General features: G+C 37.3%; 1 protein-coding gene across 6 annotated transcripts in view; it reads left to right on the top strand.

Moving 5' to 3' along the window:
• Positions 1-24121, top strand: part of HECW1 (HECT, C2 and WW domain containing E3 ubiquitin protein ligase 1) — a 429509-nt gene that overhangs the window by 283092 nt on the left and 122296 nt on the right. For all 6 annotated transcript variants that reach the window (XM_086697032.1, XM_086697035.1, XM_086697036.1 and 3 more), the window contains one exon: positions 554-723. In XM_086697032.1, coding sequence (XP_086553158.1) covers positions 554-723 — 170 coding nt within the window. The remainder of the gene's footprint in view (positions 1-553; positions 724-24121) is intronic.

The raw sequence follows: 24121 nt of genomic DNA on the forward strand, positions 1-24121 counted from the left end.
TGCAGGATGGGCAACATGGGCCTGGGGAAGGAGAGAAATTCTCTGTTAATTGGTTCCCATTTTGGTTCTACCATACAGACAAGGGCTGATAGAACAATTATATTCATTGTGAGACTATAGCCCTTGGTTTTCTTCCACCTCCACTTTGCAGAGGAATTTTCACCTGGACCCATAGAATTTTCAAAGTTGGATTTCCTCCCTCAGTGTACAACCCAAGTTTCCTGAGGTGATTTCAGACCCTCACCCCAGCTTGCCTGAGGAATGCCAGTAGTCCAGTCCAGTAAAAGCCAACGGTCCTCTCTTGAAACACATCATGACCACAATGCCAGTTGAATTGATTTATTTTAAGGAATGGTTTTATACATGCCAGTAAGTGTTCCATATAATGGGTCCTGTAGACATACCAGTACATATTCATAATGAGGTGAAAAGTAGACTGAAGACTGAGAAGATTTTTCCATGTTTTGGTTGGGCTTTACTCCTTGTGTAAGCCCTGATATACTCTTTAACCTCACCAAAACACATTTAACTTAAAATATTCCTTGTTTTATAGATTTCCAGGCCATGGGGCTGAAGAAAGGGATGTTTTTCAACCCAGACCCTTACCTGAAGATTTCCATTCAGCCTGGAAAGCACAGCATCTTCCCTGCCCTCCCACACCATGGACAGGAGAGGAGATCCAAGATCATAGGCAACACCGTGAACCCCATCTGGCAGGCCGAGGTGAGTGCTGTGGGCCCTGAGAAGAAACTTCAGTGACCAACTGACCATAAAGCAGCCTACATGCTATGCCCTCCTTTCTTAGAGCCCTAAACTGCTCTGTTTGTGGCTCTCCAGTCTTGGAAGGAGGCTGTGTTTTCTGTGGGTTATAACTCAGGGATCTTGACAGAGCCCCTCAAGGCGGTACCAGGAAACTGTTTGTTGCTCCTACACTCAGTAGCCCTGTTATAGCTCCTTCTTCTGATTCAGGACCTGCATCTGAAAGCAAGACAGCCTCTCTCTGCCTCTGTGTGGGAGAAGGAAGAGAAGAATTTTGATTTGAGCATTCTCACACCCCTCCTACATGTGCGGTCCTTAGGCAAGAGTGCCAAATTTTAAATGAGTCCCTCTAGGCCAGTTCCAGAGATTCTAAAATTGCCAGGTTCCTGGGACAGGTAAATAGATAAGCCCCAGAATATCCTTGGGAATTACATATTGTTTGATCTAAATAGACATGAAACCTAACTGTGCATCCCATCTTCCTGCTAGGCAATTTGAAGGAGTATTGACAGTTTGTTTTGTCTCATGAAGGCCTGTCTCCACTCTCAAATGGGTCCTCTGCTAGCCAGGAGTGAGGAGGCTCCTGAGCAAAGCCACATGTGTGTCAGGCTGGGCTTCACAGTGGCTCAGTCCTTTCCTAGAGAACTAGCAGAAAGTTGTCACAACCCATTGGCAGCCTAGCTCACATGCTTTAGCTTGAGGGTATGACCTGCTAACTGTGTAGCTTGGGGAGCAAAGAGGCTTAGGTCATGGGAAAGGCTACAGTATAATGTAGGGGTTAAAAGCACAGCTTTGCAGCCACACAAACCTTTCTTCAAATCCCAGTGTGGCCACTTGCTAGTTGTGTAGATTTAAGAAATCCGTCATCCTCATTCTGAGCCTCAGATTACCTTCATCCGTCTGTTACTGAAGGAAATATGCGACTCCTACCCAAGCCACTTGCTTTAGACAGGGCTCCTTCCTTTATTCTTCTGAGTATATCATCTATGATGTAGACCTTTCAAACATTCTTGAGCAAGAAAGTGTAATTAGATGTTTTGGGGCAAAGCTTTTTCATTGTCTCTTAAATTATACCACCTACTTCCTAGGCTTAATTAACCCTGACCCAGGCCTTACAGAAGAGCAACGTTACAGCTTTGAAGTTAGAGCAACATAAAGGAAATGGAATTATATTTAATCTTCCTATGACTTTGGTTATCAACAGATTCTAAAGCACTGAGAGTACCAGTAGCATGGAATAATGAATCTTAAATTATTTGTTCCTTTAGTCCAGGCTATTCTTGCCAATTATTTCTGGTCTCTTCATTGCATTCCTGGGGATAATACAAGATGCCACAGGAATTTATAGTACATGAAAAAAAAAAAAGAAGAAGAAGAAGAAGCCTTCTCTCTTCTGAAGGACTTCAGAGCAACTTGTTCTAAAACATTTAGTCATAAAGGTATTATAAGTCTCAAAGAACATTTCAAAAATCCAGCACCATCAGAATGTTTTTTTGTTTTAAAATGTCAACTAGAATCTGCTTTAAGTTCTGCAATTATTTCTGAGTCTTTAGTTAAGATTTACTTCTCTCTGGAAGGATCCTGGCAAACTCTTGCTCGTCCTCTGCTCTTGACCTCCTGCATTCTATCCAACGTGCTGTGGTTAAAGTTGGTGTTCTAAAATAGGTTTTGCCACGTGTTTCCCTGATGAGGCTCAGATTGAGGATAACTGATTTCTCAAGTTAAACATCAAGTAACTAACTTGACTGCAAATCTGTACTTTCTTTTTTTTTGTAATTTTATTTATTTATTATTTATTTATCTTTCGATTTACATCCAAGTTAGTTAGCATAGTGCAACAATAATTTCAGGAGTAGATTCCAGTGATTTATCCTCTATGTATAACACCCAGTGCTCATCCCAGCAAATGTCTTCCTTAATGCCCCTTACCCATTTAGCCCATCCCCCTCCCCACAACCCCTCCAGCAACCTCCCGTTTGTTCCCAATATTTAAGAGTCTCTTATGTTTTGTCCCCCTCCCTGTTTTTATATAATTTTTGCTTGCCTTCCCTTATGTTCATCAGTTTTGTATCTTAAATTCCTTACATGAGTGAAGTCATATAATATTTGTCTTTCTCTGACTGACTAATTTCGCTTAGCATAATACCCTCTAGTTCCATCCACATAGGTGCAAATGACAAGATTTCATCTTTTTTGATTGCTGAGTAATACTCCATTGTGTGTGTGTGTATGTGTGTGTGTGTATATATATATATACACACACACATACACACACACACACACACACACACACATATATATATATATAAAATCTTCTTTATCCATTCATCCGTCAATGGACATTCAGGCTCTTTCCATACTTTGGCTATTGTCGATAGCACTGCTGTAAACATTGGGGTGTATGTGTCCCTTCAAAACAGCCTATCTGTATCCCTTGGATAAATACCTAGTAGTGCAATTGCTGGGTTGTAGGGTAGTTCTAGTTTTAATTTTTTGACGAACCTACATACTGTTTTCCAGAGTGGCTGCACCAGTTTCATTCCCATCAGTAGTGCAAAAGATGCAAATCTGTACTTTCTTTCTTTTTTTTTTTTTTATTTTTTTTAACGTTTATTTATTTTTGAGACAGAGAGAGACACAGCATGAACGGGGGAGGGGCAGAGAGAGAGGGAGACACAGAATTGGAAGCAGGCTCCAGGCTCTGAGCCATCAGCCCAGAGCCCGACATGGGGCTCGAACTCGCGGACCGCGAGATCGTGGCCTGAGCTGAAGTCGGATGCTTAACCGACTGAGCCACCCAGGCGCCCCACAAATCTGTACTTTCAACCCCTAAAGTATACTATAGTGCCCAGTGCCCTGATGGAGAAACCAGTGCCCTGATGAAGGTACTTTGCATACCTCCTATGCAAAGTATTCCAGGACTTTGGTGAACCAGCATCACTTGCCGCTTGTGTCAGGTATGGATGCATTTGGCTCTAAGCTAGAGGAACTGGGGCCAGCTCTGATACTTCTCACAAACAAGAAGTCCAGACAGAGGTGGTTCTGGCAGTGCAGCTACTGATAGAGCCATCAAGGACTCAGATCTCTGGGTCTTCTCACTGCACTGTTAGCAGATGGCTTTCATCCTCCTGTCTTAAAGCCTCAAACTCAAGTACCAGGCAGAAAGAAAGCCAAAATGCAAAGAGTCTTCTCCTTTTAAGACTTTGCATCTTTATTCTTTAAGGGAAGCACTTCCCAGAAAAAGCCCTATTACCTGTCACAGGACCTCTGTTTGGGAAAACTTAGTGCTCTGATTCCCCGACTCTATAGACAGGGAGGGCAGGGGAGAAGGCGGTTGGACATGGGTGTTGAATAAAACAATTTGTAGTGTGTGCAGTGTACTTCAGCTCTATTCCTCAGTACCTTGCTCCTCAGACATTATGTGAAGGCCACTCTTGAGAGCTACAGTACCCTACTGCCTCTCATGCTTTCACATGGCTGCATAGATGTCTTTGCTTATCTGCCTAGAGTGTGCATTCCCAGCTAACCCAACTAGCAACGCCTGCTCATCCATCAAGGCTCAACTAAAATATCACCTCCTGTGTGGGCTACTCCTTGACCCCGCCCACTCCAGGCCTCAGGAGGGAAGACCTCCTTTCTCTCTGCCCCTTTGTCCAGACCTCTACCATACTGCCTTTTATTTGCACGTCTGTCTTCCCTGTGAGAGTTTGAGTTCCTCAAGGGAAGGAATCACACCCAATTTTTCTTAGCACCTCCAGTTCCTGGAACCTACTAGCAATAGGTTATATAAGACTTATCTAGGGCTTACTATTGCAAGGGTAAACATTTTATATAATTAACTCACTTAATCCTTACAACAACTCTATGAGATATATACTATTTTTATCCCCATTTAAAGAAGGGGAAACAAAGCATGGCAAAGTTAAGTAATTTTCCCAAGGTCTCCGAGCTGGTAAATGGCAGAACGAGAATTTGAAGCAGGTCATCTGCCCTAAGAGCCTGATACTGATCAGTTTTGTGTTCAGATGGGTGTGAATAAATTCTGGAGAAAGTATCCATAGTTTATATCAGGTACTCAAAGTGATCAGAATAATCCCTCCCCTTCAGAGGAAAACTAAAGTTTAAATCTATAGCATTGGGTGATAAGGCCAAAAACAGTTATCAAAGAGCTTTATTTGGTCTTTCCAGCTAATCGTGAACTTCTGGAGGATAAGTCTGAAGGATTGATGAAAACTCTTTTAATGGGGAAATCCAGCTGAAATTCTTACGACTGATTATTCATTTAAGAAATGTTACTAAGTATATACACTGTAGTAGAAATAGAAGCCCCTGGAAGGACAGAGAATAATTGATAGATAAGACCTCTCAGGCTGGTGGAAGGAGACAATACAATGAAGTATATGTTCTAATCAAGGTGTGGACAGAATGCTGCAGCATACTGAAGGAAGACTTCCCACATGGTGAGCTGTGGACTGAGGTCTTGATGGGTGAGGAGACATTTTTGGGGAGTGAGATGGGGGTCATCCAGGTAGAAGGAACAGCACGTGCAAAAGCACCAAGGCATCTCACAAACTCTTAGGGAACTGTTTAGAAGTGCCATGTGGTTGGAGCTCATGGTACACACAGATAAGTGATGGTGATTGGGCTGGGCTTACTCCAGTTGCACACATTCAGCATGGCTCTCTTATTTCTTAAAAACAAAAGCTAATGTTGGCTTCTGGGTCTCACATTGTACCTTGGTGAATGAAATGAAGATTCCCTGCTCCTACAGAATTCATGCACGTCTTTAAATCTCTCTGCCAGCAGGTAAGTGAGAACCAAACTGTCCTATTTTCTATGTACTAATATACAAAGGATGTTCATGAGAAATAATTGAAGTTGCCTGCACTTAAAAGCAAGAATATCCTTTAATGTGTAGTTCAAATGCTAAATTTATTTCTGTGATTAATGCTGCATTAAAATCTTATGTGATTTTTTTTAATTTATGCAAGTTCAAACTTGAAACATGTTTTTGCTGATTAAAACTTGCTAAATCTTAGAAAAATTATAGTTACTATCTGAATTTTAAAATAAGGAGGGAAAATGGAGAGAAATACATATTAAATGTAATATCAACTGAGAAAAATTTTAAAAGAGACTACCATGTTGATTGATTTATCTCTTTTTATTATTATTATTACTGTAATTAGAAACTATTTTTACCCAGGGAACACTCTCCTTGATTTTCAGGTCTGTTTACTTTCCTGAATGGATATAATGAGCACTTAGATTATAGCTACACAGAGAAGTTAAATAGAAAATGGCAGCAACTGAAGAGTCTTGGGTTATTTATTCAGAGTGCCTATGTGGAGAGTATATTTATACCTCTAAATCAAACAAGAAACTCCTAAAAGCAGATTCTCAGAAATATCCAGTGGATTGAGCAAATATTAAAATCAAGCCTGGGACGTTGGTGTTTGTCAGCCTCCACTCCATTCCCTCTGTCTCAGCCCTCAAAGCTGGGTGGATTAATCCCATACATGTACACTATCAGCCTGATCCAGTATGGTCACAAGATTAGAAGACAAGGCTTTGCCTCCCAGAGCTTATATTCTAATGTAAGAAAATAAATAAATAAATAAATAAATAAATAAAATAACTAACTAACAAGACAATTGCAATGGAAAATAGGCAACACAAAAGAAATATTACATCGTCATATGATGTACATAATGGAGAAGAGCTAACTTAGGTGGCACAGCCCAGGAAGGACTTTCTGAATTACTGTCACATGAACTGAGAAGACAGATACACAAAGACCTGGTTAGATGTATGCTGCAGATAGAGGAAGTAGTTAGTATGAAGGGTCTGGGTGTACCAAACTTGCCATGCTTAAACAACAGCAAGAAGGTCATTGTGGCTGGAGAATAGCCATATGTGAAGGATGGGGGTGGAGTATAAGATGAGGTCAGGGAGAGAGTCAAGGTCCAGCTTCTTGTAAATCGTGGGAAGATTTTATGCTAAATGTGGTAAGAAGCCATTGGAGTAGGGAAGCATTATGTTCTGATCGAAATTTATACAAACATTCCTGCTGCTCTGTGTAGAATGCATTACAAAGAGGCAAGAACGGAAGCAGTTGATCTGGCTGCCATGGAGCAGCATGTGGCATGCTAATACAAAACACCTAGAAAAGCCAGATAAAAAAATTTTTTTAAACATTTGTGATAACATGAGAGAATGGTCAGGACAACAGACCTCATGTGGTCACGAATCTTGAGAGAAAGGAATTTCAAGTGAGCCAACTTTCTGCACCTGCTTTTATAAGAGGGCTAAGAAAGTAGGCCAAAAGCTGCTGAAGAGCAAAGAGGAGTTTTGTATAATTTGACTGCTGAAGAGCCAAAACTTGAAGTTCTGGATCCTCCAAGGGTAGATGTCCCAGCAAAACCCTAGATTCTTGGTTGGACCCCTGGCTGGCTGCAGTGAAGGATCAGGACAAACCAGTGGTAGAAAACTTCAAGATAGCTCAAACAGCTCAGTCAGTCTCTGATTAGTTAAAATAGTATCTCACCTCAGTAACAAGACAGATGGACCATGGGTGACTATTTTTGGAGTTATTAGAGGTAGATTTTAAACACTATTTTATATTTTTAAACTTAAGAAGCTCAACATAAATTTAAAAAATATATAAGTAGAAAATGCCCATTCATCTTGAAAATTAAGAAAAAAACTCCTAAAAAATACATGGGTCAAGGGATGCCTGAATGGCTCAGTTGGTTGAATGCCTGACTTGGGCTGAGGTCATGATCTCACAGTTCATGAGTTCCAGCCCCGCGGCGGGCTCTGTACTGACAACTCAGAGCCTGGATGGAGCCTGCTGCAGATTCCTTGTCTCCCTCTCTCTCTGCTCCTCCCCTGCTCATGCTCTGTCTCTCTCTCTCTCTCTCTCTCACTCTCAAAAATAAATAAACATTTAAAAAAAATTATATGGGTCAAAGAAGAGATCACAATAAAAGAAAATACTTTGAACTGAATAATAATGAATATATGACATATCTAAGCTTGTGGGATGCAGCTAAATTAGAAAATAAGACAAGCTTTGGGGCCCCTGGGTGGCTCAGTCAATTAAGCATCCAACTTTGGCTCAGGTCATGATCTCATGGTTCCTGAGTTTGAGGTTCCTGGAGCCTTCTTCGGATTCTGTGTCTCCCTCTCTCTCTGCCCTCCCCCACTCGTGCTCTGTCTCTCTCTCTCTCTTTCTGTCAATAAATAAATAAACATTAAAAAAAAAAAGAATGGGGCGCCTGCGTGGCTCAATCAGTTGAGCGTCTGACTTTGGCTCAGGTCATGATCTCGCGGTTGGTGAATTCAAGCCCCACATGGGGTTCTGTGCTGACAGCTCAGAGCCTGGAACCTACTTTGTATTCTATGTCTCCCTCTCTCTGCCCTCCCCCCCTCAAAAATAAATAAACATTAAAAAGAATTTTTTAATGAAAAAAAGAAAAGAAGACAAGCTGATCCCAGTGAACCGAGTTTTCATGTGATCAAGCTACTGTACCAGTCCAATGAAGAGGATAAATGCAGAAATCACTGAATTAGAAAACAACTAAATGTGATAGAGAAAATTAACAAAAATTATAATGTAGTGATTATACATATATTAAAAAGATGAGTATTATGAAAATATTTACACTAATAAATTTGAAAATTTCAATGAAATGGAAAACACTCTTTACACGATTATTTTTGTCATCATCTTTAAGGGATAACTTACATACATAAATACAATTTATTACATACAACAAGGGGAAAAACTGCATTAATTTAAAGCAAACAATTTGATTATATCAAGATTTCAGGATACAAGGTTAATATACAAAACGTCCTTTGCTGTACAATGGTATATACAACAATAAACAAATGGAATTTGAAATTAAAAGCATAATGCATTTATGTTACCATCCAATGAAACATTTAGCTGTATATCTAATAAAATATATACAAGATCTATAAAAGAATAACCACAAACTATATTGAATACATCTTCAGGAATAGAAAGATACTATTGTCAGGACACTAGTTCTTTCTAACATCACTTATAAATTCAGCGCAATCTTAAAACCCCAGCAAGTTATTTTATGTATATTGTCAAACTGATCTAAAGCTTGCATGGAGAGGCAAAAGACCCAGAATATCTAACACATGAAGGAGAAGAACGAAATTGGAAGACCAATGCTACCCAACTTCAGAGCTGCAGTATCAAGAAAATGTGGTATTGGCAAAAAAACAAAGCAAATAAACAACAACAACAAAACAAAACAAAAAACCTAGACCAATGGAACAGAGTAGAGAGCCCAAAATTAGACCCCCACATAGTCAACTGATCTTTGGTGATCTTTGACAAAGTAATAAAAACAATACAATGGAGGAAAAACAGTCTTTTCAACAAATGGTGCTGGAACAACTGGAAATCCACATGCAAATAAAAGAATCTAGAGACAGACCTTATACCCTTCACAAAGATTAATTCAAAAAGGATCATAGACCTAAATATAACATCCAAAATTATAAAACCTCTCGAAATTAACATAGAAGAAAACCTAAATGACCTTGGATTTGGTGGTACCTTTTTAGATACAAGATCAGAAACATGATCTGTGAATGAAATAACTGACAAGCTGGACTTCATTAAAATTAAAACTTCTCTGTGAAAGACTATATCAAGAGAATTAGAAGGTAAGCCACAGACTGGGAGAAAATATTTGAAAAATACATATCTGATAAATGACTGTTATCCAGAATATACAAAGAAATCTTAAAGCTCAACAAAATGAAAACAAATACTCGATTTAAAAATGGGCCAAATGTCTTGACAGGCACCTCACCAAAGAAGATATACTGATGGAAAATAAACATATGAAAAGATGCTCCACGTCTTATGTCATCAGGAAAGTGTAAATTAAAATAACAGTGAGATACCACAGCACACCTATTAGGATGACTTAAATCCAGAGTACTGACAACACCAAAGATGGAGAGGATGTAGATCAACAGTAATTCTCATACATTGCTGGTGGGCTTGCAAAAAGGTACATTCACTTTGGAAGAGAGTTTGGCAGTTTCTTAAAAACTAAATGTATTTTCACAATATGATCTAGCAGTCAAAGTCCTCAGTATGTATCCAAAGGATTTAAAAACATGTTCACACCAAAACCTGCACAAGAATGTTAATAGCACCTTTACACATAATTACCAAAACTTGGAAGCAACCATGATGTCTTTTGATTTTCTTATAAATTTTAGAAAGCCCTTTGAATCTGCAAAAAAATATTCTGGAATTTTGTTTGGAAATTTGTTGAATTGTATTAATGATTCCATTCTATGACATGATATATCTCTCCATTTATTTAGGTCTTTAGTGTTATGTAGTTTTCAGTATACAGGTTTTGCATACTTTTTATTTTTTGGTCTATTGTAAGTGGAATCTTTTTCTCATTTCATTTCTAATTATTGCTGCTAATATATAAAATTTTCTATATTAGCAATGAATCCTGCATTTATGCTAATTTCTCTTATTCAGTGGTTATTTTGTGTGAGGATATTTAGGTAAACAATCATTCTACAGCAAATAAAAGTAATTTTACTCAATTCTTTCAAAACTTGTGTCTCTTGATTTGTTTGTTTGTTTATTTTTGGTATTTGCCTTATTACAATGTCTAGGGCCCTGAGTACAATGTTGAAGGGGTGACAGAAGTCATCTTTGCTTTTTTACTGATATTAGGGGGAAAGCATTCAATATCTCACTACAAAGTGTAGCAATACTGGATTTTTTTGTACAGATGCTTTTCATCAGCTTAGGAATGTTTCCTTCTATCTCTAGTTTGCTGAGAATTCTTTTTTTTAATCATAGATGATATTGAATCTTATTAAACACTTTTCTACACCTGTTGAAATTATTATATAATTTTTTACTTTATTAATATGGTAAATTACCATGATTGATTTTCTGATGTTAGATCAACCATGCATTCCTAAGATGAATTCTACTTGGTAAACTGTATCATTATTTTTATGTATTTATATTTTATGTTGGGTTCCTTTTACTAATTTTATTAAGAATTTTTGCCTGTACATTCATGAAGAATATTTATCTGCAGTTTTCTTTTATTAGCCTGGTATGATTGTAATGCTGGTCTTATGAAATGAGTTTTTGAAGTTTTCCTTATTTTATATATTCAAGAAGGGTTTGTGTATAATTATTATTTCTTCCTTAAATGTTTGTTAGAATATATGAGTGAAGACATTTTAGACTGTAGTTTTAAAATATGTGAGAAAGTTTAAAATATGAATTCACTTTTTAAAAGTAGAAATAGGGTTATTCAAGTTAACTAATTCTTCATGAGTAAGCTCCAGTAATTTGTGTCTCTCAAGCATTATTGCCATTTCATGTTACTTTTCATAGGGTTGTTCAAAGTAGTGTTTTATTATCCTTTAATGTTTATAAACTCATTAAGGATAATTTCTTTCTCATTTTTTAAAATGTTTATTTATGTTGAGAGACAGAGAGCACGAGCAGGTGAGGGGCAGAGAGAGAGAGAATGAATCTGAAGCAGGCTCCACACTGTCATCATGGAGCCCAACGTGGGGCTCGATCTCACAACTGTGAGATCATGACCTGAGCTGAAATCAAGAGTTGGACGCTTAACCAGCTGAACCACCCAGGCACCCCATTTTTGTTAACCAATCTAGCTATGGGTTGATTGGTTAATTTGTTGATTTATTTCAAAAGAACCAGCACTTGACATTGATAATTTTCTCTATATTTCTTTGTTTCCTAATTCTTTCTATTTTTACTCTTAATTTTATTTTTTGCCTTTGTTGCTTTCTTTCTACTTACTTTAGGCTTATTTTGCTCTTCTGTTTCTAGCCTCTTATGGTGACATTTTAGGTTTTGATTTTACACTTATTTTTCTTCTCTAATATGATCATCTAAAAGCTAGTAATTTTCTTCTAAACAGTGGTTTGGCTGCATTCCATGAATTTGACATTTTTTTAATTTTCATCATCATTCAGTTCAACACATTTTCTAATATTCCTTCTTTGACCCATGGATGATTTTGAACTGGATTGTTTATAGTCCAAATTTTAGGTTTTTCCTAAATAGCCTCTTGCTACTAATTTCTATTTCAATTTTATTGTGATCAGAAAATAGACCTGATGTGATCTCAAACTACTTAAATACATTGAGCTTTGTCTTACAGTCCAGCATATGGTATATTTTGGTGGATTTATTACGTGCACTTGGAAAGAATGTGTATTCTATTATTTTATGTAGTGGTCTGTAAAAATCAAATTCCAGGTACTGTTCTTTTTGTCTAGCTTTTTATCAATTTCTGAGAAAAAGATGCTTAAATCTCCTGCTATGATCAGGGAATTATCTATTTCTCCAGTTCTGTCAATTTTTGCTTCATGTATTGTAAGGCTCTTTTGTTAGGTACATGCATTCTAATGTTTTCCTGATGAATTGGCCCTTTTAACATTGTGAAATATCTCTCTTTGAAATATCCTATCTTTGATAATACCTTTGTCTTGAAGGCTAATTTATCTCACATTAATGTAGCAACTCCAGCTTTCTTATATTTGATATTTGAATGGTGTATCTAGTTTCATCTATTTACTTTCAAGTATCTGTGATCTTACACTAAAGGTGCATATTCTGTAGACAGTATATACTTGGGTCTTGCTTTTCACCTATTATGATAATCTCTGCCTTTAAATAAGAGTATTTAGTTCATTGCCATTTAATGTAATTATTCATATGGTTGTATTTAGGTCTGTTATTTTTTCATTTGTTTTCTGTCTGTCCATAATTTTTTCAGTTTTTTCTTCTTTTCTTTCCTTTTGGATTATTTGAGTACTTTTTAAAATTCCATTTTAATTCATCTATTGGATTTTTAGCTACACGTTTTTACATTACTTTCTTTGTAGTTGCTTTAGGGACTACAAAGACCTTACTATATTTTCATTATCTACATTGACTTAATTTATACCACTTCACAAATGTGTGGTAACATTTCAACAATATTTACCTTCATTTACCTGTGCCTGTGATCCTTTACATTATATTTGCCATATGTAGTGCATTTTACAATATGTTATAAATCCCACATGACTATTTATAATTTTTTTCTTTAAACAGACATATATATTTTAAATAAGTTAAGAAAAAGTATAGTCCCTCATGCTTCCCCCAGTTATTTCCTGTTTCTAATATTTTTCATTCATTTCTGAAGATCCAGGTTTCCTTCAGGTATCATTTCCCTTCGGTGTGGAACCCTTCCTGTGGCATTTCTTGTGGAGTGACAACTAATTCTCCTAATTTTTTGTTTATCTGAACGTTTTAATTTCATCTTGGAAGATATTTTCATTCAATATGAAGTTCTGGGTGACTGGTATTTCCACCCCCCAAAACTTTAAAAATGTTGTCCCACTGTGTTATGGCCCCACTGTGTTATGGTCTCTGTAGTCTCTAGTAAGAAATCTGCAATAATTTAAATCATTGCTCCCCTGTATGGAAGGTGTCGTTTTTCTTTGTTGGTTCAAGTTTGTCTCTTTATCTTTGATTTTCAAGTTTGATTATGAAATTTCTAGGTATAGTTTTTTTTGCATTAGTTTCCTAAGGCTACCATATACATTGTTCTGCCATATACAGAAATGTATTGTTTCATAGTTCTGGAGACAAGAAGTCCATAATCAAGGAGTAGGAAGGGTTGGTTCCTTCTGATTGCCCTAAGAGCAAATTCCATGCCTCTGCCCTACCTTCTGGTGATGCTGGCAGTCTTGGGCACTTCTTGGCTTGTAGATGTGTCACTCCAATCTCTGCCTGCTTCTTTACATGGCGTTCTAACCATATGTCTCTGTGTCCATATTGCACCAGTAATACACCCTATACATAAATATTCCAGTCACATTGGATTAGGGCCCACTTTAATCACCTCATCTTAACTTGATTACATCACAAAGACTATTTCTAAATATGATTACATTTACATGTTTAGGGCTTCAGCATATTTTGGAGGGACAACACAATTCAACCCATAACAGTTTTCTTATAATTTATCCTATTGGTTCACTGAACTTATGTTTTCACCAAATTGATGAAGTTTGGCCATCATTTCTTCAAATATTTTTATGTTGAATGCTCACTTTCCTTTTTTTCTTGGACTCCACATACTATATGTTAGACCTTTAGATATTGTCCTACAGGTCCTACAGGTACAACTGTAAGGCAGTTCTCTTTCTTCCTGTAATTGGATCATTTCTATTGATCTGTCCTCAATTTCACTGACCCTTCTCTATCACCTCCATTCTATTATTATCTCCATTCAATGAATTTTTTCATGTATTAGATTTTCTTATTCTAAAATTGCAATTTGGTTTTGTTTATGTTATTTGCACTTTGCTGATGATGTTTTTAATCTGTTTAATCATGACAAGTATATTTTCCTTTACCTCACTGAGTATTCTTGCAAGAGCTTCTTTAAAGTCCCTTTCTGATAATTCTAACATATGGGTCATTTTTTTGTTATTTGTTATTTTGTTGTTTTTGCCATAACAGGCAGTTAGCTTGGTTTAGGCTTACATTGCTTTGTGTGTGGTGAGAAACAGCTCAGATCTCAGTTCAGTTCTTTAAACCCTAACTGCAAGCTGATTTCATTTCCCCTCTGCATATATGATTCTGTGATCAGCCAGAAACTAGGGCTGAGTTTACAAACAGAATGTGGGTGCTTTCCTTCTTTGCCTCTCTTCTTTCTGGCATTCTTCTTTCACTCTTTGTTGATGCTGGTTACACCAGGCTCCTCTGCCTGGTTCTACCAGCCAAAAATATGTTAGGGTTTTTATTGAAATTTTAGCTGCTGTGCACTTCTGTTGGAATAACTGTAGCTGCATTCAGGTCAAAGACCCCCAGTCCCTTATTTCACCGAACAAGTTTTCACAATTCAACTGTATCATAAGTATAAACAATCCTTTTACACTTTTCTGGACATTGCCAGAATTTGGATTTTTTTAAACAAGCAACAATGGCTGGCTTTCTTCTGTGCTATTCTTTTTAAGGTGCTGTTAAAATTTATTAAACTTAAAAAATAAATCAATATAAGCTACCATATTGACAACACGAAGGAGAAAAATCATGTTTATCTCAGTAGACCCAGAAAATGTAGTTGACAAAATTTAATATTCATTCTTGATTTTTAACAACTTTCAGAAAACTGAGAATAGAAGAGAACCTCTTCAATCTGATAGAGGATTTAAAATATTAAGAATAATAATGATAAAATCTACATCATATTGAAATACTTTTAAACATCATATTAAAATACTTTTACTTGAAATTGAGAACAAGATAACAACAAGATAACATGCTTTAGCCACTTCATTTAATATTTTATTCAAGATCCATCCAATAGAATACAGCAAAAATAAAGAAAATATATCACGATTGGAAAGGAAGACTGTACTTATTCTCAAATAACATTGTTTAAGTAAATAGTGTAAAATAATTAATAAACCATTAGAATTAATAAGTGAATTTAACCAGGTCACTAAATAATAAAAGGTTAATATATAAACATAAATTGTATTTCTGTGTGCAAATAGAAAATAAAACTTTTAAAAAGATGCCATTTACAATAGTACCACAAAACATAAAGTACCTAGGAATAAATCGAACAAAAAGACCTCTATATGAGTATGCAACATTTCTTTTTTTTTTTTTTTTTTTAATTTTTTTTTTCAACGTTTATTTATTTTTGGGACAGAGAGAGACAGAGCATGAACGGGGAGGGGCAGACAGAGAGGGAGACACAGAATCGGAAACAGGCTCCAGGCTCTGAGCCATCAGCCCAGAGCCTGATGCGGGGCTCGAACTCACGGACCGCGAGATCGTGACCTGGCTGAAGTCGGACGCCTAACCAACTGCGCCACCCAGGCGCCCCAGTATGCAACATTTCTAAGAGAAATTAAAAACAGCTTAAATAAAGAGAGATGTTATATGTTTAAGACTTAGAAAATTCAATATTGTTAAGTTATCAATTCACTCTCAAATTGATTTGTGGATTCAGCAAATCCCAACGAAATCCTAAGAGGTATTTCTAGTGTTACTTGACAAGTTAATTCTAAATCTATGTAGAAATGCAAAAGGTCAAGAATAGGCAAGAAAATCTTGAAGAAGAAAAGCAGAAGGACTTATGCTTCCAGATGCCATGGTAAATATAAAGCTGTAGGAATTAAGATAGTATGCATTGGCATAGACGAATAACTATTATATTTAAGTAAATAGATTAGAATAACAAATTAGATACATACACATTGTTTCATGACAATGGTGATATATTGCAATATAGTAAGGGAAGAAGAGCCTATCCAAAATTTGGTGCTGGGTTAATGTGCTATACATATAAAAAACAAATGAATCTTGGGGTGCCTGGGTGGCTCAGTCAGTTAGGCATCCGACTTCAGCTCATGTCATGATCTCACAGTTTGTGATTTCAAGCCCCACGTTCGGCTCTGTGCTGATAGCTCAGAGCCTGGAGCCTGCTTCAGATTCTGTGTCTCTGCCCCTCCCCTGCTCATGCTCTGTCTCTCTCTCTCTCTCTCTCAAAAATAAATAAACATTAAATTTTTTTTTAAAAAATGGATCTTTAATGCAGTCTCATAGCATGTATAAAAATCAATTCCCAATAGATTATAAATCTAGATATGAAAGTTTAACTTTAAGCTTCTACATACAAGAATTCTTTCATGACCTTATGGGAGCCAAAAAAAAAGGTCTTGAATAGAACATGGAAAACATTAACCATAAAGCAAAAGCTTGGTTAATTGGATGACATTGAAATTATGAGTGTCTGTTCATTAAAGCTCTACATTAAGAGCAAGCCTACCTAGAGAGCAAAGAACTAGTATCTAGAATGCACACACTACCCCTATGAATCAAGAAGAAAAGGACACATACTAACAGAAAAATGAACCAAAGACTTGAACAGGCGCCTCACAAAGGAGGTTGTCCAAATGCCAATATACACATAAAAAGGTTCTCAGCTTCATTAGTCATCCAGGACTGAAAATTAAAAGTACAGTGTGATACCACTGCACACCCACCAGAATGGCTAAAATGAAGGAGATCAACAATAACTATTGCTGGCGAGGTATGGAACAAATAAGATTCTCACATTCTGCCGATGCTGGGGTGGTGTGAGAGGGAGGAGGGGGAGAAAGGACATCAGTTAACAAGCAGTTGCAGAAGCTAGGTGGGAGATGATGAAGCTTGGACCAGAATGGTGGCAGTGAATATAGAGAAGTGTAGGTGTAGCCATAATTAGCCATTATGCCTCACTTTTGTCTACTGGGTCCCTTCAATATCCTCAGCTATTATGCACTTAAAATGGGGCTCTGGCATGTGAGAGGGACTTCAAGCAGCGCAGGTAGCTCAGGGAAGCTCCTACTTGTAAGGCTGGCTATGAGTCTATGGTAGTTACCAATAACCAAAACAGTATCTTACGGTTAAGCCACAAACCATTGCCCTGACAACTGGAAGTGTCAGATGTGGGCATGAACTCACAAGAGTCAGGCGTGGATTGACCACTTAGAGTACTCTTCTAGATACCAAGTAGGAATAGGTTGTTACCACACTTAATCACTCCAACAACATCTCGAGGAGGTAAGAATGTTTACTCAACTCCCTGCTAGTAATTAGCAGGGAAATGGCCAAAGCCTGACTGACCAAGCAGAGCAAGGGGATCAGGTTAGGCTACAAGCCTCATCCTCCAGAGATAAATAAAGGAGCCTGGCCAAGGCTCATGATCTCTAGAAAGTAAGGACAATTGCTAAATGATTACTGTAATCAGCCAGCCCTAACAGGTTTTAACCAAACTCTGATTGGTTTCAAATAGATTGTTAACCCCAGTCCTGATTGGTTAGAAATTGAGAGATAATTTACTCAGAAATTAAATTGTACTTTTGACCTGGACTAAGTGAACAGTTTCATAAACACAAAAATCACATTTATGAAAGAAAAGCGTTCTTCAAAATGCAAAGCTGACTCTGGTGGTGAGTGAGAAGCCCTAACCCGACAGCCCTGTCCCAGGGCAGTAGTTTTTGAGAAAGATTTTTTGAAGTTCTCTGATACAATGATCATCTAAGCACCAAATCAGTTATTTTAGTTCGTTAAACCAGGGGTTTAAAATCATCTGAAAGGAACTCATGAATGAACACCCATGTAAAAACACAAGAGGTTCGACTCCATAATACTGCCTCTGGTTCCCAGGTGACACCTGAGGCTCATCCACTGAACTCAGAGGCACATTTTTTTTAATATGAAATTTATTGTCAAATTGGTTGCCATACAACACCCAGTGCTCATCCCAAGCTTTTTCCCACTTTCCCCTCCCTCCCACCCCCATCAACCCTCAGTTTATTCTCAGTTTTTAAGAGTCTCTTATGGTTTGCCTCCCTCCCTCTCTAACTTTTTTCCCCCTTCCCCTCCCCCATGGTCTTCTGTTAAGTTTCTCAGGATCCACATAAGAGTGAAAACATATGGTATCTGTCTTTCTCTGTATGACTTATTTCACTTAACGTAACACTCTCCAGTTCCATCCACGTTGCTACAAAAGGCCATATTTCATTCTTTCTCATTGCCATGTAGTATTCCATTGTATATATAAACCACAACTTCTTTATCCATTCATCAGTTGATGGACACCTAGGCTCTTTCCATAATTTGACATTGTTGAAAGTGCTGCTATAAACATTGGGGTACAAGGGCCCCTACGCACCAGCACTCCTGTATCCCTTGGGTAAATTCCTAGCAGTGCTATTGCTGGGTCATAGGGTAGATGTATTTTTAATTTTTTGAGGAACATCCACACTGTTTTCCAGAGCGGCTGCACCAGTTTGCATTCCCACCAACAGTGCAAGAGGGTTCCCGTTTCCCCACATCCTCGCCAGCATCTATAGTCTCCTGATTTGTTCATTTTAGCCACTCTGACTGGCGTGAGGTGGTATCTGAGTGTGGTTTTGATTTGTATTTCCCTGATGAGGAGGGACGTTGAGCATCTTTTCATGTGCCTGTTGGCCATCCGGATGTCTTCTTTAGAGAAGTGTCTATTCATGTCTTCTGCCCATTTCTTCACTGGATTATTTGTTTTTGGGGTGTGGAGTTTGGTGAGTTCTTTATAGATTTTGGATACTAGCCCTTTGTCCGATATGTCATTTGCAAATATCTTTCCCCATTCCGTTGGTTGCCTTTTAGTTTTGTTGATTGTTTCCTTTTCAGGAGGCACACGGTTTGATTATCAACTGGCTGAAGTGCTCCTTATACTTGTCTGTTAGCATCATTTTACAGCCTCTGAGGAAATAAGAAGTGGAGGTTCTGAGAGTGCAATAAAACCCAATGCCTCCTAATGTCTCATGAATAGAGCGAGCTGAGTGAGGGCTGGCTCAGCACATCCATCCATGGGGTCAGAGTGTGCTGGAGTTGACTTTTGTGGGCTCACAGCGTCCACTACGCACATCTCTCCCCAGCCTATTTAGTGAAGTCTGCTGTGTGGGAGTATTTATACCAAGAAAACTTGCAAAAACTACAAATCAAAGATGGGATGGGGTGGTGCCTCTTTCACTGGTCAAAATTTGTTAAGCTAATGACATCCTCTAGGGCTGATACCAAAAATCAAAAGTGAGGCTAGAGTCATAGGTACCCGATCTAGGTGGATTTCTAAGCATAAAGGCTTGAGAGGTAAAGAAATCAAGTACAGATGAGCCAAAGGGGAGGATCTAGAAACCAAGGAAGACAAGGGTCGGGGATGATGGAGCAGGCAGGTGGGAGATGCCCTGGGGAATTTCAGAGGCGGTATGCAGTTGTGCTTAGCACACTCATACAAGCTGATCACATTTATTTGAAAGTATGAAAAAAACCAAGCCAATGGGAACTAACTCATAGAAACTGCCAAATCCTGTGGTTTGCTTTCCTTACTCATTTAATAGAAATGCTGTTTCAGCAAGGCCCATCCCTGACAGTGATCCTGTCCTTTTGGGAGGCCTACAGCAGATCCCCATCTTTGCCTCCCTCGTTCTTGTCTTGCAGGAAGTAATGGCTGTGCCCCAGGGATAAATCCCAACTCATGTCAGGCTTTAATCTGTTTAGCTTTCTCAGCTTTTTCAGTGCTTTGGGTAATTTACCTAGAAAAAATAAAGATATATGAACAAAAGCAAATATAGACAACGGTATTTTTAATGTTAAAAATACCAGGGAAAATCAATAGAGTTCTTGTCATATTATCAATGACTTTAATTTGCAATTTTGTTACAACTGAATTACTGTGTTAGGCTATTGATTTCATGTATTATGAAATTATTATTATGGTACCAGCATGATTAATTAGCTAATCTCACATTTTTGGGGTTTTGTTTGTTTTAAATACAATATATGTATCTGGAACAATCTTCTGGTAAACATTTAGGTCACTAACTATATCCATCTTTGTCTAAGAAAACATTACATTTAAGGGAGGCATTAGTGGGTATGGGTGTAACTTAGTGCATTTGTAAGAAAGACATACAGACAGAAGTAATACAGCACAATTCCAGTGATTAACAGAGCAATTGAAAGGGAATATTATGCAGCCCACACATAACATTAAAGAGCAGATGGTAAATCCACCTGATGGTACAGGGAAGAGAAGGGAGTCTGGCCCTAGATGTTGGACCAGCTCTTTAGACATGGATCCCTTAGTGACCTGACTTTTCCTCTGAGCATACAAATACCAAATCTGAGGCCACACAGCATATAAACGCTTTCAAATATTCACCTTTAAATATACCATTTTATATCTTTTGTTTATTTATTTACTTAGAAAGAGGGAGTGTGTGTACCTGTGTGCATGAGTGAGGGAAGGGCATAGAGAAAGAGGGAGAGAGAGAATCCCAAGCAGGCTCAGCACTGTCAGCTCAGAGCCCCATGCAGGGCTTGATCTAATGACCGTGAGTGGGATATTTAACCAACTGAGCCACCCAGGTGCCCTATAACATACCTTTTTAAACATTCAATTCTCTTCTTATTCCTGGACACCCACAAAATGCATAACATACAGCATGATAAAATATATTTAATATGAGCGAGAAAAATGAAATCAGAAAAATATTTTAGTACAAAGATAAAGTTAGCACATAATGTAAATGTTCAAAGCCTTGTGCACCCTCTAGAAGAACATTAGTAATGACCATGGAGAAAATGGCTTCTGACCTCAGAGGAAGGGTCACACAGGTAGTGTTCAGCCTGGAAGCCATACTTTGGTATTTGTCATATAAATACTGCTTTTGATTTGCAGCCAATTTTATTTAGGATTTTTGCAACTATCTATGTTAATAAATGTCCTTAATTTTCTTTTCTTGAATCATTGTGCAGTTTGTATCAAAGATAATCCTCAGCAGACCATTTGGGTAGCTGTCTCTTTTTTTTATTTTTAATTTGAATAGTTTATGTAAGATAGAGATTATCTATTCCAAGGAGTTTTGGTAAAATTTACTTATAAAATGACCTGGTGACAATTTTTTAATGTTGTAATTTATTCAGGTTTCCCATTTCCTCTTGAATTTACTTTACAATTTTTCTAGAAAGTACCTGTTATATATTTGTTTTCTGTTTATTCTTATAAAGTTGTTCATAAAAATATATACAAAATATACACAAATGTGGAGGCTATGTTAGTGTATATATATGTATGATTTTTATATCTCTAGCATATCTCTTTTTATTAATCTGATGCCTTGATTTGCAATTTATAAATTATAAGTCTGAAAAAAGGCCCTGAAAATTTGTAGATGGTAAACTCTCTAAGTATTTATTATTTGAAAATGTTTTTATTTTTCTTCACTCTTGAATGAGAGTTTAGTAGGTATAAAACTCTAAGTTGACAATTATTTTTCCCTCAGCACTTTGAACTATAATTGGACACAAAAACACCAATTTCCCAAACTATGATTTACCTAATAACAGTCTACACAGAACAACACACACATACACACACGTGCACGCACATGCCCAGGAAGGTGCCACAGTCAAATATGGAAACACTGCATTCTATCTTGCAGACTTATGATGCACATTTGTATAATTAAAGCCTTTGTGTTCCAGCCAGTAAAGAACGGTTTCCCCTGTTTAGCCCAGTGCTTCTCATCAGAGCTCTCTCTCTCTTTTCTTTTTTTGGGGGGAAGTCTCATCATCATGTGGAAACCAGTTCAGGAGATACTACAGTACACAGATTTAAATACTAAATATGAAAAAATAACTCCACATACATATTCAGAAAGTCTCCTCATCCTGCTGTTACTTACCCTATTTTAGATTATTGTGTTAGGTTTCTATTATTGTGTAACGAATTACCACAAATTTAGCAACATAAAACCACAACTATTTAGTATCTCATAGTCCTGTAAGTCTATGTAAGTCATAAATCTGGGCCCACCTAACAGGTTCTCTGCTCAGGGGTCCAAGAGACTTAAATCAAGGTGTTAGCTGACCTGTGTCTTCATCTAACCTTGTTTAGAGAAAAGATTATTTTCAAGACCATGCAGGTTGTTGGTTGGAGACCACTCTCAGCTACTAGGGGCTGCTCTCTGGTCCTTGCCATGTGGCTGTGTCCATCGTCAAAACCAGTAATGGAGACTCTCCCTTGCATCAAATCCCTCTCACGCTTTCCATCTCTCTGACTTCAAAAAATGCCCAGTCTTTTTTAAAGGGCTCACCTGATTATGTCAGGCCCACCAAGATTATCTTCTTTTGTATTAATTCAAATTAATTAATTAATTAACCTAATTGTGGATGTGGCATCTATGATGTTAACAAGCTCCACCTACTCTGTGGAGGGGATTATATGGGATGGGTGGGGAGGGAGAATCTTGAGGGTTCATCTCAGAATTCTCCCTACCATATTTATTAATTCTTCATTGACAGCCTGTGGGTATCCATATCACACACTCAAATAGAATTTCACTTTCCTTTTATTTCGGCAAAGTCCACTATAGCATAATCCTTATATTTGATTAACTGTATATATATATATATATATATATATATACACACATATATATATATATATACACATATATATGTATATATATATATTTCTCCATATATACATATGTGTATATGTATATGTATATATGTATATGTGTGTATATATATGTTTATATATATAATAGTTCATGTAATAGTTCACTGTAATATAATCCTTAGATTTTCTGCCAGAACAATAACTAGTATGGCTTGGACACTGATGTTTCAGTCTAGTGTTCATAGAATATTTTGGCTCACCCACAAGCTTGGATTGTATTTCACTTTTGCAGCATTGGTGTCTCATATGGAGTGGAATTACCTCAAAAGTCATTCATTACCTCATTTATTGATGTGCTCAATACAAAGGTGATGTGTGGCTTCTGTGCACAAAGAGGTTTACTAAAAGCAGACACTATATGTGTATCCTTATTAACCACAAGAATATAAATAAACTATAGAGAAGATATTGAAGCAGAAGAGTATCTGCCTCTTTTGATGGTTCCCAAAGTCAGAAAAGGCTTCACAGAATAAATTTTATATGAATGGGATTTTAAAGGATACATAGAAGTAGCATGGCCAGGAAGCTGGGAAAGAACACCTCCCAGGCAAATAGTAAGTCTGAAAATATGTGAAAGAAAATAAGGTCTTCAGGGAACAAGTATGTTAAATGGACCTGAAAAGGTTGGCAGGAGCTGGACATGTCATTAGGACATTTAGATTTCATCCTGAAAATGAGAAGAAAAATGAAGTTATTACCAGAAGAATTAAATGATCAGATCTGTGTTTCAGAGACATAGGTTTACTGGCAACCATAATGAAGACAGGGAGATCAGTTAGGAATGGTGAGGGCAGCCAAAGTGAAGAGGAGATAATGGAGAGTTAGTAAACTGAGAGTTTAGACTCTGACTGACTGGATGGGCTCCTGCAGGTGAGAGAACATTCAGGTTGGCCCAAGACCCACAGATGAGGAATTACATCAGTGATGATGGCAATTTACCAACAAAACATGTGCAGATGGTAAAACTGTCAGAGTTACCATAAAGTAGAGACAGAAAAGTTAGTTAAGTTGCTTATGACCACATGGCAAACTTTGGTCTTTGTTCCCAATCTAGTAATTTAATCCCATTCCTCCTTAATAGGTGTTTTTAAGGAATCGTCTTCAGAAGCCAAAGAATAGAGATGTAGTTGTAGATGTGGACAAGGACATGGATATAGATATGGTTGAAGATAGATTGCATGTATGTATAATATGCACTTTTGCATTGATATATTTTATGT

Source organism: Puma concolor, chromosome A2, assembly GCF_028749965.1.
Source record: "Puma concolor isolate L17-30 chromosome A2, mPumCon1.1.hap2, whole genome shotgun sequence".
Classification (NCBI taxonomy): Eukaryota; Metazoa; Chordata; class Mammalia; order Carnivora; family Felidae; genus Puma; species Puma concolor.